The sequence below is a fragment of the Dipodomys spectabilis genome, unplaced genomic scaffold (genome assembly GCF_019054845.1).
Source record: "Dipodomys spectabilis isolate Male_0828 unplaced genomic scaffold, ASM1905484v1 ptg000017l, whole genome shotgun sequence".
In the NCBI taxonomy this organism is placed as follows: domain Eukaryota; kingdom Metazoa; phylum Chordata; class Mammalia; order Rodentia; family Heteromyidae; genus Dipodomys; species Dipodomys spectabilis.
The window spans coordinates 18,309,083-18,324,427 of NW_024870694.1; the positions used below are offsets into that span (position 1 = coordinate 18,309,083).

Below are 15,345 nucleotides of genomic sequence, written 5' to 3' on the forward strand. Positions count from 1 at the left end.
AGAAAAGCCAGGTCTCAACTCCCAAGTCATAGTTCTGTTTCTCCATGGGGCCCCTCTCTGGCTGGCTCTATTCTGGAAGTGTTCTGCACTGGCTTTTCCTGTGCCTTCTTTTGGACAACAACACTTTGCCTGTCGTCATAATATTTAACAAGCTTGGTAAAAAAAGGATCTTCATGATTCCCATGGGTTCCTATGTTATATGGATTTTGTTAAAGAACTTTCTCTTTTTTCCTGACTTTGAGAGAAAAGTCATTTTTGGAAATTGGAATCTGGGCAACCTAGCATGGAAAGATACTCAATGGATCTGTCTGTGGTACATAAGTTCTAGGGGTGAGTTCAAGGCCCCTGTCCATAGTTTCTCAGTAGCGAACAGTCTCAGGGACAAAAAGGAAAAGGCATGCATCCTCTAACAGTGTGTGTAAAGAAAAGGATTCTGGCCTAGAAGTCAGCCTCTGACTTCCGATGAGACTTGAGCAAGTCACCAGTCATTCTGGGCCTCAGTTTTCCCCCATGAGGGAATTGGATTAGCCTCTCTACAAGCCCTTCCCATTCTGACTGTCACCCTTCCTCCTCCTGCCCCCAAGTGCAGTTCAGGGCCTTGGCCCCAGGCCACGGGGGTCAGTCTGCATCCTGCTATATAATTGAGAGATAAGTACCTCTGACCTCAGCTCCTAATTTCTGTGCAGAGCTCTGTGTTTACTTTAGAACATGCCCTCAACCTTCAGACCACTCTGACCTCAGCTGCAACAACTGCTCTGTTCATTCTCTGGGAGCAGACAAGAGGCCTCAGCCTCAGAAGGAAATGAGAAGTGGATCAACATTTCTCATGAATTTCAATTGTAGTCCCCAGTGGGATGCTGCCCTCAGAGACACCCATTTAAACTAATGCAGAAGAATCAGCATTTGAAAATAAGCTTCAGAAAAGTGTGATCAGAGCTCATTTTATGCAGGAAACCAAACATTTCCTGTGGGGTGGGGGAGGAGAAAAAGGGGGTCGTGAAACATAGAAAGAAGCTTCCAGGACTGGAGCAAAGAATGCAAGTGAACTCGCATCAGTGAGGGATGGATGTCCTTTGGGAGGAGGAGGGGCCAGGGTGCACATCTGTGTGTTTATGTGTACATGACTCTCTAGTATAAAGTAGATCTTGAATTTACTTTCCCTACAGAGAGCAATAGTAGGGAAGGAAAGATGCTCATTTATTCAACAAATATGTGTACAGTCCCTATAATTTACTTATTAGAGCTTTAGGTTGAGCAGTATTGGCACACACAGAAATCTCTGCCATGTGGTGCTCACACCACAACGAGGCAAGAAGACAATAAACACGAAACCCAATCCATAGCATGTTGTGCCATAGCGAGTTCAAAAGCAAAGGAATGAAATAGAGAGGGTCAAGAAGCTCTATATGAGTTGTGGTGGGTTTTATGATTTCAATATGGTGTCCTGGGTCTCACTGAGAGAGTTACATTTGAGCAGAGACATGGTGAAGATGAAGCAATTAGCCTTATGCTTCAAGAAGCCAAGTCTTTTAATCAGAGAACTGGAAGTGTAGTCTGGAAATGGAGAAGTACCTGCTGCACTTGAAGAATGCAAGGGAAAGGAGAGGAGTGGAGGAGAAGCTGGGAATTCAGGTGGGAAAGTGGGAGGGAGGTTGAGAAAGAGTTCCTACAAATTGTTACCAGGTGATGGCAGACTTTACAAGGTATTTCCATATCCATGTCTCTTTTGATCTCATTCTTGGAGAACAATATTTATATTCACAATTTTATTTGTGTGTGTGTGTGTGTGTGTGTGTGTGTGTGTGTGTGTGCAGGTGCAACAGCTTGAACTCAAGGCCTGGACACTGTTCCTTTGCTTTTTGTTCAAGGCTGGTGCTTTCCCACTTGAGCCACAGCTGTACTCTCAGCTTTTTGCTGAAGATAAAAATCTGACCGACTCTTTTGCTCAGGCTGGCTTTGAACCTTGATCCTCAGATCTCAGCCTCCTGAGTAGCTAGGATGACAGGCATGAACCATTGGTGCCTAGCAAATGTCATGTTTGGGACAATCAAGCCTGGAAAACAATGGTGTGTATACTTGTAAATGATGATCAACTAGACTGGGAGTGGGGAAAAGAAATGGGAGGGAAGATATAGACTCTAGCACATCATTCACCATTGAGATACAATAGACACCAATAGCCTGCAGGACATAAGTAAGAGGACAGCATTAACATACTTGGGAAGCAATGGTTTTATATAATTTATTGGTGTCTAATGTAATTGTAAATTTATGAAACTTAATCTTCTAAGAATGCCAGTGTTTAACAACAGAGTAGCAACCTTTCTGAAAAGCTGACAACTGGCTCTTGTAAACTAGAAGAAATCTTCCCACCCCCACCCACCAAGTTCCAACACAGAACTGGCGGGAGATTGAAGTAACTCATGAGGAACAGAGTGGTGACCAGAACCTAGAGTCCTTTGGTCTCTATTCTAGTGCTTTCAAAGGATTTATGGGCCAAGATTTGAAGGTAGAGTGAGACATGGTGGAGGAACACACATATTCATATAGTGTGGGAAGCTACCACACCACTCTGCCTTCGGGGTTGGTGTCTGGTGCTCAGTACTGGCTCATCACTGCCTTCCCACCCATCCTAAGTGTGACATACCTTGAACCAGGCAGCTCTGGCTGGCTGCAAAGGAACACAGAGGAAACTTTTGTTATTGTTGTTGTTTTATCATCCTCAAGCAATTTTCCTGAACTGAACCATTTGGGGCCCAGCCTCAAACAGCTGAAGAGATTTGCATGTGAATGAACAGTCCCAAAGTCCCAGAAGGGGTGGGACTTGGGAGTCTGAGCCTTTCACAGGCCCGAGGTTAACTCCTCCAGGGCCTTCCTCCCCTGCTAGAATTCCCAGACTTTCTCTGCCTGCTGGGCAGACCCCAGGCCTCTCTGAGATGGTGGGCACTCCTGGTTTCCCACCTGCGGGATGCCATTTCCCAGGCTCTGGCCGAGACCTCTTCCCTGCCAGCTCTTTCTTCCCTCCCTGCTTACACTGCCCTTTTCTGTTTGATGCCCTTCCTGAGAATGGGCCATCCCGCTTGGCACCAGTGGATTTTTGTGCTCTCAGTGGCTGGGAGCACTTTCTCAGGCCCCCTTATTCTTTCTGGTATCTGGCCTTTGCATGTACATAATACTGTCTTATGGGCTCACACGGATCGGTTAGCTGGGTTTTTTTCCCCCCTGTGATTAAGAAACAATGAATAAGCATAATGGGTCCTAGTCTTGGCTGTGCCACTAACTGGCCATGATTTTGAGTGAGTTTCCATTCCTCCATCTAAAAAAGAAAAGAGTATACATTTGTGAGCTTTGAATGCCTTTCCCAGCTCTGACCACCTATGTAATAGTCGTCTGATAATAATTACTGAACCAGCCCATCAGTCCTATCTCAGATCTGCTACTCCTGGGTTGTACATCTTTGAGGAATTCACATACAATCTCTGTGGGCTCAGAATTATAATGTCGGCATAGTTTCATGACGTGACTGCTGATAGGAGCAAATACAATAAATGATAACGCTCCATCCACTGGAAAGAGAGAGAAGTTATTATTGTTTTTATCATCACCACCATCATCATCATTTAGTTTTCATGGCCAAGATTGGAGCATCAGCCTCCAGCACTTCTTGTCTAAAGTCAACTATGCTCCTAGATCTGCTGACTGTGGTGTTTTTATATGTATGACTTTCAAGAACCTGTCTTGTGTGTGTGTATGTGTGCACTCATGTGCACACGCATATGCACGCGTGCACCAATATTGGGCACTGTCCCTTACCTGTTTTGCTTAAGTCTACACTCTACCACTAGAGCCACAGCTCCATTTTTGGCTTTTGGATGGTTAAAGATAAGAGTCTCTTGTACTTTCTTACTAGGCTGGCTGTGAATCAAAGTTCCCAAATCTCAGCCTTCTGAGTAAGTAGAATTACAGGCATGAGCCTCCAATGAGGTGTCTCTTTATTCTTATCTTGTGTCTGACACCTTCCACCATGCTTTAATTGAAATTTGGGGCCATTTGTAAAGATTGTATGATTGTATAGTTGAGCCACCAGCCACTGGCTCATCCCTTGGAGGTGGACTATCAGTGACAGTAAAGCAAGAGAACAAAGGTCCTACTTGAGGGTAGGAGCGCTGGGCACAGAGCTATCACTAGATTAATAGGACATGCACACATACACATCACACACACACATCGCACACACAACACACACCTAGAAATATTCTTGGAAGCCTAGCAAAGTAAAAACAGTGGTTCTTCAACTTGAAACTATCTTCTTGTGGATCAAGGTCTTTAGATTCCCTATTTTAAATCCTTGATTTTCTCTTGCTTAATAAGCCTAATGGGCCTTTCTGTGGTACTCTCACTATGATGAGTGGGCAGTTTTGTGAAGTACGCAGAGCCAAACAATTCTAAAAAGGCACCTGTCAAATCAGGAGGATGGGCTGCAGAGGCTATAAGTTGTTTGCTAATGCTGATAGCTTCAGTGAAGTTAATAATGAAGGAACAAAGTCTCAAAAATGCACACAGGAACTGCCCAGACCCCAGCTGGAAGCCCAGGAGGGCATCATCTTTGTGGCTGGGTCCAGCAGTCCTGTTTTCTTCAGTGACTTGCTGAGTGATGGCTGTATGTTCCAGTGATTGCCTATACGAACTCACTTTCATAGGCACCAGTCCTGAGACACAAATAACATTATTCTCACTGTTTTCCATACGTGAAACACTACAGACAGAATGTATTATTCATTTCTTTGGGGCACGAACACAAACTAGATGTCTTTAAAAACAGTACGAATTTATTGTCCAATTCTAAAGGTTACAACTCTAAAAAGGTGTAGCAGGACCATGATCCCTTTGAAGGCACTGGGGAGAATCCTTCTTTGCCTGTTCTGGTTCTGGTGGCTGAGGGGAATCCTTGGTACTCATTGTTTTAGGGCAGCCAAACCTACAATCCCTTTCTCTGTCATTGTTTCTTTTCTGTGATCTCTCTCTATTCCAATGTCCATCTTCTTATAAAAATATCAATTCTTGGATTAGGGGCCACCCAAACTCAGTATGATGTCATTTTAGCTTGCTTACATCTCCAAAGACCAATTTCCATATAAGTTCACATTCAGAGACCCCAGGGATTAGGACATATTTGGGGAGAACACAGTTAAATCGAAATACAGAGAGTTTAATTTTCCCAATGTCCAGCAGTTGGTGAAGACCATGTACAGCCCACACACAAATGAGTTCCACATGGTACAGTCCCTGTTGAATCCCAAATTGCATATTAGGAAACAGAAAACTAAAGAAACAAAGCAATTCACAATTTCACTCACTCTCACTGTTTGGAGAAACAAGACAAAAAAGATAGAGGTGTTATTATTTCAAACTTCCTTATGATTCTCCTTCCCTCTCTTCTCCCTCTCTCTCTCTCCTCTTCCCCCTTTTACCCCCCTCCTTTCTCTGACCTCTAGGCTAAGAAACTCTTCTATCTTTAATCTTTGTACCTACCCACTCACTCCTTGAATTTTATATGACTCAATAGGAGACAGAGTAAAATATCTTTTGAATCAAGTTTATTTTTAAATATAAATGCAAAGGAATAAAAAAACCTACCTTTAATTCCAATAATTATTGCTAACAGTTTATACTAATTCTTCCTGTTTTCTATTTTCAATGCATTCTTTCAACGTAAGTTTAACTATACAATTATACAATTAAATTGTATAAAATTATACAATTATAATATTGTATGAAATTTTATATAAATTGTATGTAATTATAAAATTGTACAAAATTATACAATTTTTTCTGCTGTTTTACTTACTAAGAATCTTTGTCAGGTGCCAGTATCTCAACCCTATGATCCTAGCTCCTCAGGAGAATGAGTTCTGACAATCATGATTCAGAGCCAGCCCAAGTAAGAAAGTCCATGAGACTCTTATCTCCAATTAACCACCAAAAAGCAGGAAGCAGAGCTGTGGCTCAAGTGGTAGAGTGCTAGCCTTGAGCAAAAATTAAAAAAAACCTAAAGGACAATGCCTAGGTTCTGAGTCCAAGCCCCAATACACACACACACACACACACACACACACACACACACACACACACACACACACACACACCTCCTACTAAAAATATTTTCAGATTATTATATAATCTCCATTAATATCTGCCAAGTATTTACTGTTACTATTAATTTAACAATCATGAAATTACATATTTACATTATTTCTAATTTTCTATTATAGATAACTATTATAAATACCTTTGTTCATAAAAGATTTTCCTGTTTGTAATATTTTTCTGTAAATTATATTTCCAGGTACAAAATCAAGACACATCGTGTTTTTATTTTCCCTCTTTTATTGTGTGCTAGTATTGGAGTTTGAACTCAAGGACTCTTGCTGTCATTTGGCCATTTCATTTAAGGCTGGTGCTCTACCACTTAAACCATACCTCTACTTCCAACAGTCTGCTGGTTAATTGGAGATAAGAGTCTCACAGACTATTCTGCCTGGATTGGCTTTGAACTTCATATTCTGATCTCAGCCTCCTGAGAAGCTAGGATTACAGAAATGAGCCACCAGCACCTAGCAAAGATATGGCTTTTGTGCCAACTCTTCTTTGTCTGGAGTTCTCTGAACCTAAGGGAAGTGATTTGTGATCCATCTACACATTATCTTCTTTTCTTCTTCATGAGATAAGAGTAAGATAACCACAAAGAACTCCCTCTAATGAGTGACTTGGAAGGCCTACAATTATTTCCTCCAGAGTAATTCTAAAATTGGTCCAAGTATATGTTGTCTACTCCAGAAACTAGGGATATTCCTTGGTGAGAACCTAGTTCTGTCCCTTGGGAATGGCTTCCAATCTACTGCTTTCTATGGCTCTGGACTTTTGCTTTGGTTCTGCCTATGGCTTCTTAGCTTCATCTTGTAAGACATTCTCTTCCATGAAGTGGCTCATGTTTGTAAGTGAATGATCCTTTCATCCCTCTTGCTACACGTAGGCCCAGAGGCCACCTCTCGTTCTGAACTGTTTCAGTTTTTCCTAGTTCACACATTTCTTTTAAAAACCCTATTCAATATGTAACAATATGATTCTCTTCTTTAGAGCAAATTATGACAAAAGAAAGACCATTCAGTTCTTTTCTAACCAGGGACTGTTTCTAGAGGGTATGTCCGGGCCCTGAAAATTCTTAAATGCTTTTTGGTCCCACTGACAGGGAGTACTAGGCACTGTCTTGAATCTTCTGGATTTTAACAAATGTTACAGCCACACTTTTGATTTGAAATTTTCCCTGAAGCTGAGTAGCTTAGATTATAGGTGTGAGCCACTGATGCCCAACCATTTTTTTTTCCTTTTAGTCATTTGAGAAGACCACTTTTCAACCAAACCTCTGTATGTCCTTTAAGTTCTGCTTGCACAGAGAAGTCTGGAAATGTTGTTACACACAGCTAGCAGAATATGCTATCCCCCTTGGCCTTCTGTCTAGAGGTCTTCTTAGCCCTATCCACAAGTCCATTGTGGACATTTGTTTAATTTCCAAGTTGCCATAGGCCAGTTTGTGAATTGTCTCACCATTACAGAATTCCACTGGCTTTCTCCCAAGAATTTCTTCACTGATGTACTACCACCCACTTGTTGGCCCACCCAACACCAAGGCCTCAGGTTCTTGTCTTTGATTATGGCAGCATCTATTCTGGTACCAATCACTCTATCAATTCAATCAGGAAAATCAGTCTCTAAAGTGTTATTAGATAATAGATATTTATAAGATTAGGACTCATAAAATTATAGAAAGAGCTGACGAAGCTCAAGTTAGAGGTGAGAAGTTAATGAAGCACGGAAAAGATCATCTACCAGTTCTCCTTGAGCCCAAGCATGGGTGGGAACGTTGACATTTTCAAGAGAGTATGTTAAGTTTTGAAGGGGCTTGAGAGGGTCTATAAAATACTTGGAAAGAGGTCCCTGGAAGCTGTTGATTGAAACTCTACCACCTCTGCACAGTAGTTGGAGGAAAAAACTGGATACAGAGTAGAAGAATAAGAACACAAGTTATTGCCTATATCTGCCTAAAACAACTTTCAGACAGTAATGACTATTCCCTTCCTCACTTCCACAAATTCCTCTTAGAACTGTATGTGGAAAATAAATTCTGGTGAATATACTTCCCAAATTAACAAAATTATAGGTAAAATAATGCATCACTCTTCCTGAATGTCTGCTTAAGTCAAATCTAAAAACATTCTTCACAGGCCCAAAGTACATTGCAAAAGGGCTCCAGGGTATAGCTTGTGAGCATTCACAAGCCAAGCTGATATATCTCAACTACAGAAGAGCCTTTGTTTGTCCAATGTCTTAAAAGAGTTCTGGCCAGGGAGTCTGGAGCACTTGAAGAAGCTTTGGCCAGGGATTCTGGATGCTGCAAATTGTAGACCTAGATCCACCACTTATTACATTCTTATATTACTAGATTATTCATCACTTGGTTCATTTAAATTATCTGGGCTTTGCCTTCTTCATCTACTAAATGAGAACTATCACTCTTGGACTACTTTCTCCTTACATTTGTTGGAGAAACTGATTGGTAACCTGGCAGCAGCCACAAATCTGTGCATTGAAACTCCTGCTTACAACCTTACAGTCCGTTTATTTAATGTATAGCAATAATGGTGTTTTAGAATACACTAATATGTTTCTGGGTGCTGGCGGGTCATGCTTGTAATAGTAGTTTCTCAGGATGCTGAAATATGAAGATCAAGGTTCAAAGCCAGTCTAAGCAGAAAAATCTGAGTCCCTTATTTCCAATGAATTCCCCAAAAGCTGTAAGTAGAGCTGTGGCTCAACAGGTAGAGTTCTAACCTTGAGCAAAATGATAAGGGACAATGCCCAGACCCTGAGTTAAAGCCCTAGTACCAGTATACAACACACACACACACATACACACACACACACACACACACACACAAAGGGAAAGGAAGGGAAGAAAAAGGAAGGGATTAGTATGTTAGGCTTGCAAGGGACTCAAGGCTCAGCAAGTTCAAATTCCTGTTTTGCTATTAATCAATGCAGTTTTGCAACTGCGTTAGTCAATCTACGCACAACTGGAGAGCAGCCTGGGCTAACTTTCCACGGAAATGTAGCCAACTTCTTGCTGCCCAGCCTTAGGTTTCTCTAGGATATTTGTGTTTGAAAAAACAAAACAAAACAAACAGACTCTGGACTCTCTTCCTGAGGTCCACTTCCCAAATCACTTATCCTCACAAAACTTTTTCCTACACCAGCTAGTTGAACGTTGGGTGATGTGGAACTTGGTTGAACAGCCCATGCCTTCACCATCCCCTTGCCTAGATGCTCTTTCTACTCTCCACCTTTCCGTTCTACCTACCTAGATCCTATTCAAATGCCATTCCTCAGCTCAAAGATATTCCTGAATGCTGGAAATCAAGCTCAAGGCACAAGCTAGGTGAGTGCCTAACCACTGAACTATATTCCCAACCCCTAAATGTTTTCTGATCCCTCTTAACTGCATGAGATGCTTTCTTCCTTTAAGCCCCCAATGTTGACTATCTTTCATTGCATTTACCATATTCTGACAACACCCCAACGTACACATTGGAGAACTTACTTTGTTCTCCTAGTGAACATCACATTCCCAGAGGCAAAGGACATGTGTATTAAGTTCATGCCACCAAATAAGTTATATTTGGAATCCTCTATATTGTGGTAGAGACAGAACTTGATGCATAAAGATTTGTGGAATTGAATTAAAGCATATTGATTACATGTGACCACTTGTTAGTACCTTAAATAGCAATAGTTTGCACAGAGATGTCCACAATTAGAAATAGAGGAGCCAAGAGTAAGTATATGAAGGGTCATATATGACCCTTCATATACTTACTCTACTGTTAAAGAAGTTTTATGTTTTCGCTTGACAAGTTCACTACACCATGCTGATATGATGGCCCCAGAGATGGAACTTTCCAGACAGCAGCCAGAACTCAATCCTTCTATTCCAGGAGACAAATGATCTCTGTAGAATTTTATAACCCAACTTAGGGGATGCAAAGTATCCACCAGGGCTGGTGACCCTTCTGTTTAGGTTATGACTGGAGCTGTCACTGAGCCACATCCTCTCTGGGAGAAAATCCAGGCACTCAAGATAAGGTTTCAACAAGCTCTTGAGGCAGGAAACTTGTTTGGCCAAGTGTCTGTGTCTTTTGTCATGTACTTACTTTCTGGGCCTATAGTTCCCTTCTGCAGTCTCAGAAGAGTTCCCAAAGCTGATATCCAAAAGTTATCACTCTACCCTTGTGCAAGTCACTTCCCCTTTCTGAAGCTGTTTCCTCTAGAATAAGGGAGATTGAAATAACTCTCAAAGGTCCTTCCCAGCCCTGATATTCAAAGATTCTATTCTAGGCTACATGCTGAGTTCCCAGGGCTCCAAGCAACTCTCCTCTTCTCCAGTTCTAAAAGTGTATATGACTCACTTTTGCCATGCCTCTCACCTGGGCATGCTTTCCTGATCTCTGGAACAGTGTGTCTCTGCAGATAATGACTATATATCTGTTATCATGAGAAGGTCCATAAGCCTACAAGTTGTAAGGAGGGAAGAAACTTACCACATAACCACAGGAGGGCCTCTCTCCAGTCAAAGTGATCTCTAGTTGATTTCACTTTAAAGTCTCTCTGTTTCAGGTGCTACAAAACTCATTGCCCAGGAGAGAGGTTATAGGATGGAAGTTGCTGTGGATGGAACTGTTAACGCTCCGGGCATGAAAATTCCATCCGTCACTGGTTTTTGTTTTTTTTTTAAATCATAAAGCTATGGGTCACAAGCTGAAGTTCATCAAGTTCATCAACAAGCCAGCCAAAATCCATGTGTTGAAACTTCAGTTCACCATGTTATAGATTCGTTTATTTAGCATATGACAATTGTGGCTCATTAGACCACTAGTATGTTAGGCTTGGAAGGAAATCTGGAGCTCAGCAAGTTCAAACACCTGTTTTACAGATGGAGTAGGGATAGCTGAGAGGGGATTGGTAATATAGCAGTTTGTGGTAGAATAAAGAATAGGACCCTGGACCTCTACCTACCAGCTCTGTACACTTTACACCAAAGCAGAGGTCAACAGGATAGAGCTCTCAGTTCATATGATTATGAACATAGGAATCTCAAGTTCTCACTCTAAATCTATTTAGCTAGCCTCTTTCTTTCTCTCTCTCTGTTTCTCTGTCTCTCTCTGTCTCTGTCTCTCTCTGGCTCTCTCTCACACACACTGGCTTGCTTCAGTGCTGAGAATTAGACTCAAGGCCTCTACCACTTGCTTTTGTGCTTTTGCTTTTAGGGTGTGTGTGTGTGTGTGTGTGTGTGTGTATGTGTGTGTTGTTTTTCAGATAGAGTCTTGTGCTTTTGCCTGGGCTGTCCTAAGACTGCTATTATCCTACTTTTTCCTCCAAACTAGCTGGGACCATTGGCATGTGCTGCCATGCTTACCTTGTTTTTGAGATAAGATCTCAAGAACTTTTGCCTGGGCTGGCCTTGAACCACAGGCCTCACAATCTCTGCCTCCTGAGTTGCTGGGACTATAGGTATGTGAAAACACTCTTGGTTTGGTTTCCTTTTCATTAAGTTTCCAGGTTAAGTAGTTTTAAACTCATGACACAAAAATAAACAGAAAAGAGAAGTTATAAGACTGATGAAAGACAGAAGAAAACAGAACAGTCTATCAAGGAGACTTAAGAACTGCAAAGGCATATTAGCCTGACAACACTGCATGCGGAACTAAATATCCCCCCAGGGTCTCACTTGAATATAGTACTTCAAAAATTGAAATTCATAATGATGCCCTGGATCACAAAGAAAAGGTTGAATGAGCTTCATTTAAGAAAACAGGGATTTGCATTAAGCACTTCTTCAACAGAAGCATTATACCTAAAGGGAAAAAAAAAATGTTTTAAAGATTACCGTTAGATAAACGTTCAGTGATCTGGGAAACTCAGCCAACGAAAATAACATTGCAGCTGAGATGCTGGAGAAAGTGGCATGTTAGAAAGGCACATTGTACAGTAAGGAACTGATGTGAGCTCCCTGGGATCTGCAAGAGAAGAACAAATAGCAAAGCCCTGACCTCATCTTCTGTTTACACTTCAATTCCCAGCGTTAGTGATTAATTGTCCTTGTGTGTTGTTGCCAGGGCGAATTGTTTTTCTTTAAAAACGCCTTCTTATTTTAAATAAATAAACCATTAGTTTCAAAACAGAAGTGTCAAATGTCAAGATATTCTGACATACTAAGCTAATGAACTGAACAATGAATTTTAGAGGCTACAAGGGATCCAGCCTTTGAGAATTTTCCTTTAATCACTTTGAAGGGCAGTAGAAACCATTCTTGGTAAGATTTTTCTCATGTGTCTAGGGTAAAACAGCACTCCAGAGATGACAAACCGAAACACAAGCTGGAAAGAATTGAATGGGGAGTCAGAAGATAGATTGAGTGGTGGGCAGATCATATTTGTAGTCGAAGGTTCTCCAACCCACTTCCTAAGCCAGACAGAACTCCAGCTGAGGTGACCAAGTCTCCTCTCTGGTTTGCACTCACAATTCACACAGGACTTGTGGCTCTTTCAAAATGGAGAATTATTTTAGCAAGTGGAAATTTTGTTTTGCATCTAGTCTCAGCACATATATAATTTTCAGATGTTCCCAATATTTTCTGTGTTGTTGTTGTTGTTTTTCTTTCTGACAGTCCTGGGGCTTGAAGTCAAGGCCAGGAAACTGTCCTTGAGCTTTTTTGCTCCAGGTTAGCACTCTACCACTTGAATCACAGCTTCACTTCTGGCTTTTTTTTTTTTTTTTTGGGTCGGGTCATGGGGCCTGAACTCTGGGCCTGGGTGCTGTCCCTCAGCTCTTCAGCTCAAGGCTAGCGCTCTACCACTTGAGCCACAGCACCACTCCCGGCTTTTTTCTTTTTGCTTATGTGGTGCTGAGGAATCGAACCCAGGGCTTCAGGTATGCAAGGCAAGCACGCTACCACTGAGCCACCTTTCTAGCCCGACTTCTGGCTTTTTTGATGCCTAATTGGAGATAAGAATCTTATTCACTATCCCACAATACTGTGAAATTTGTGAAATTTAAAAAATAGTCAAAAATTAAAAAAAAAAAAAAGAATCTATGGACTTTTCTGCCCAGGCTGGCTTCAAACTGAAACCTCAGATCTCAGCCTCCTAAGTTGCTAGGATTATAGGCATGAGCCACCAGCACCCAGCTAATTTCTTTATTTTCTTATTCTTATTTTGCCAGTCCTGGGGCTTGATCCATGGGCCTGGGCTCTGTCCCTGAGCTGCTTTTGCTCAAGGCTATTGCTTCTACCACTTGAACCACGGCACCATTTCTGGCTTTTTCTGAGTAGTTAAGTGAAGATATGAGTCTCTATGAGTTTCCTGCCCCAGGCTGGCCTCGAACCCCAATCCTCATATCTCAGCCTTCTGAGTAGCTAGGATTACACGTGTGAGCCACCGCCTAATTTCTTTATTTTTAAGACTACCTATTAGAGTCACGATTATATGACTTCCTGTATAAAAGTGTTCAGTATTTTCCACTTGCAGAATTAATGACATTATCTACTTTCCACATAGCTTCCAAGCATATCTCCTCCTGCAATCTTCTCAGACTTTCTGGCTTCTCCTAGCTCTGAGCTGGGCCTTGTACTTTTAGTTCTCATTAACAAATATTTATAAGTAACTATTCCATGCTGGGTCCTATTCTATGTCTATGAAGAACATTCCTACTTTCCTGGACCTTTGGTTCTGGTGCAGAGCTTCACCTCAAGTGATTCTATTGAAGCACTTGTTGGCTGTATAATAGCTCTGTCTGTGTCTGCTTCTCAAGCTGAACACTACCTTCCCGCCCACAGTACTGTATTAACATCTCCCACTGCCCCATCACATACTGTATTCAGTGGCAAGCACAACACTGGATGCTCTTTGAATGGCCTATATTGTGTCTGCACTCTCTTTTCTTTAGAAATGTGGTAAGTGGCTATTACATATAGAATTCACCTGCAAGATTATTTTGCTCTTTTGTGATTAAACTTTGTTTTTGATGATTAAGTCACTTGGTTGGCAACAGGAATGACAGGTATCAAGCTACTTCTGATGGAACTATACAAAATGAAACAAATCAGAGGGTCCCATTGGCGTACTTACAATGTGTCTTCCTCAATTAGGAGTCCCTAATCCCCTTTCTTTGAATTTCTCTAGCCTACTTAGTCTAATTTATGGGCATGCCCTTCCTTTTGCTTCCTGGAGATTACAAGAGAAGCTATGAAAGGAAACCACTCATCTTCTTCCCTTTCACTTTGACCTCAAAGGTAGAAGCTGAAGACCAGGTGCTGGCAACCTTCTGTGGCCGGGAGACTACAGACACAGAGCAGACTCCTGGCCAGGAAGTGGTTCTCTCCCCTGGCTTTTTCATGTCTGTCACTTTCCGATCAGATTTCTCCAATGAGGAGCGATTCACTGGCTTTGATGCCCACTACATGGCTGTGGGTAAGTTGGGAAACTGGGTGGCTCTTCCTCAGGCCTCTTTCTCTCTAAAGATGAAACTGCCTTACGTCTTCTCCTTTACAGAGAACACCTGCATTCTTGCCACATTAAGCTCCACTTTGTTGCCTTACTACACTTGCTCCATTGTTTCTCTACCCATATATCTATTATCTACCCATCTATCCATCTTTTTTTGAGACATTTCAATGCAATGGCAAATGTTAGAATCCTTCTTCTTAAATACTTCAGAATGTACATAAAATATTTAAAGTTCAATATTGACTCACGGTTCTTTTTCTTTAAGTGTGAAGTTTACATACAATAAGTTGTAAGCATACATTTGTTGAATTTCGAAAATTTGATGTCTGCATGTAAGCCAAAATCCTAACAAGATTGGAACTTTACCACTAGCCCATAAAAATACCCTCATACTCCTTCCTAAACAATTTCTGCTCCCAATTTCATAGAAAACAATCATTCTGATTTTCTTTTTGTTTTGTTTTTCGGTCGTGGGGCTTGAACTCTGGGCTTGGGCGCTGTCCTTGCACTCTTCAGCTCAAGGCAAGCACTCTACCACTTGAGCCACAGCACCACTTCCTTTTCTAGTGGTTTATTGGAGATAAGAGTCTCACGGACTTTCCTCAGATCTCAGCCTCCTGAGTAGCTAGGATTATAGGCGTGAACCACTGGCGCCCAGCTCATTCTGATTTTCTTTTGCTTTTTTTCTTTTTTGGCCAGTCGTGGGGCCTGAACTCGGGGCCTGGGCGCT

General features: G+C 41.7%; 1 protein-coding gene across 1 annotated transcript in view; it reads left to right on the forward strand.

Moving 5' to 3' along the window:
* Masp1 (MBL associated serine protease 1) overlaps positions 1 to 15,345 on the forward strand; it is a 57,454-nt gene that overhangs the window by 8,767 nt on the left and 33,342 nt on the right. Inside the window, exon 2 of the mRNA XM_042668702.1 lies at positions 14,402 to 14,579. Coding sequence (XP_042524636.1) covers positions 14,402 to 14,579 — 178 coding nt within the window. The remainder of the gene's footprint in view (positions 1 to 14,401; positions 14,580 to 15,345) is intronic.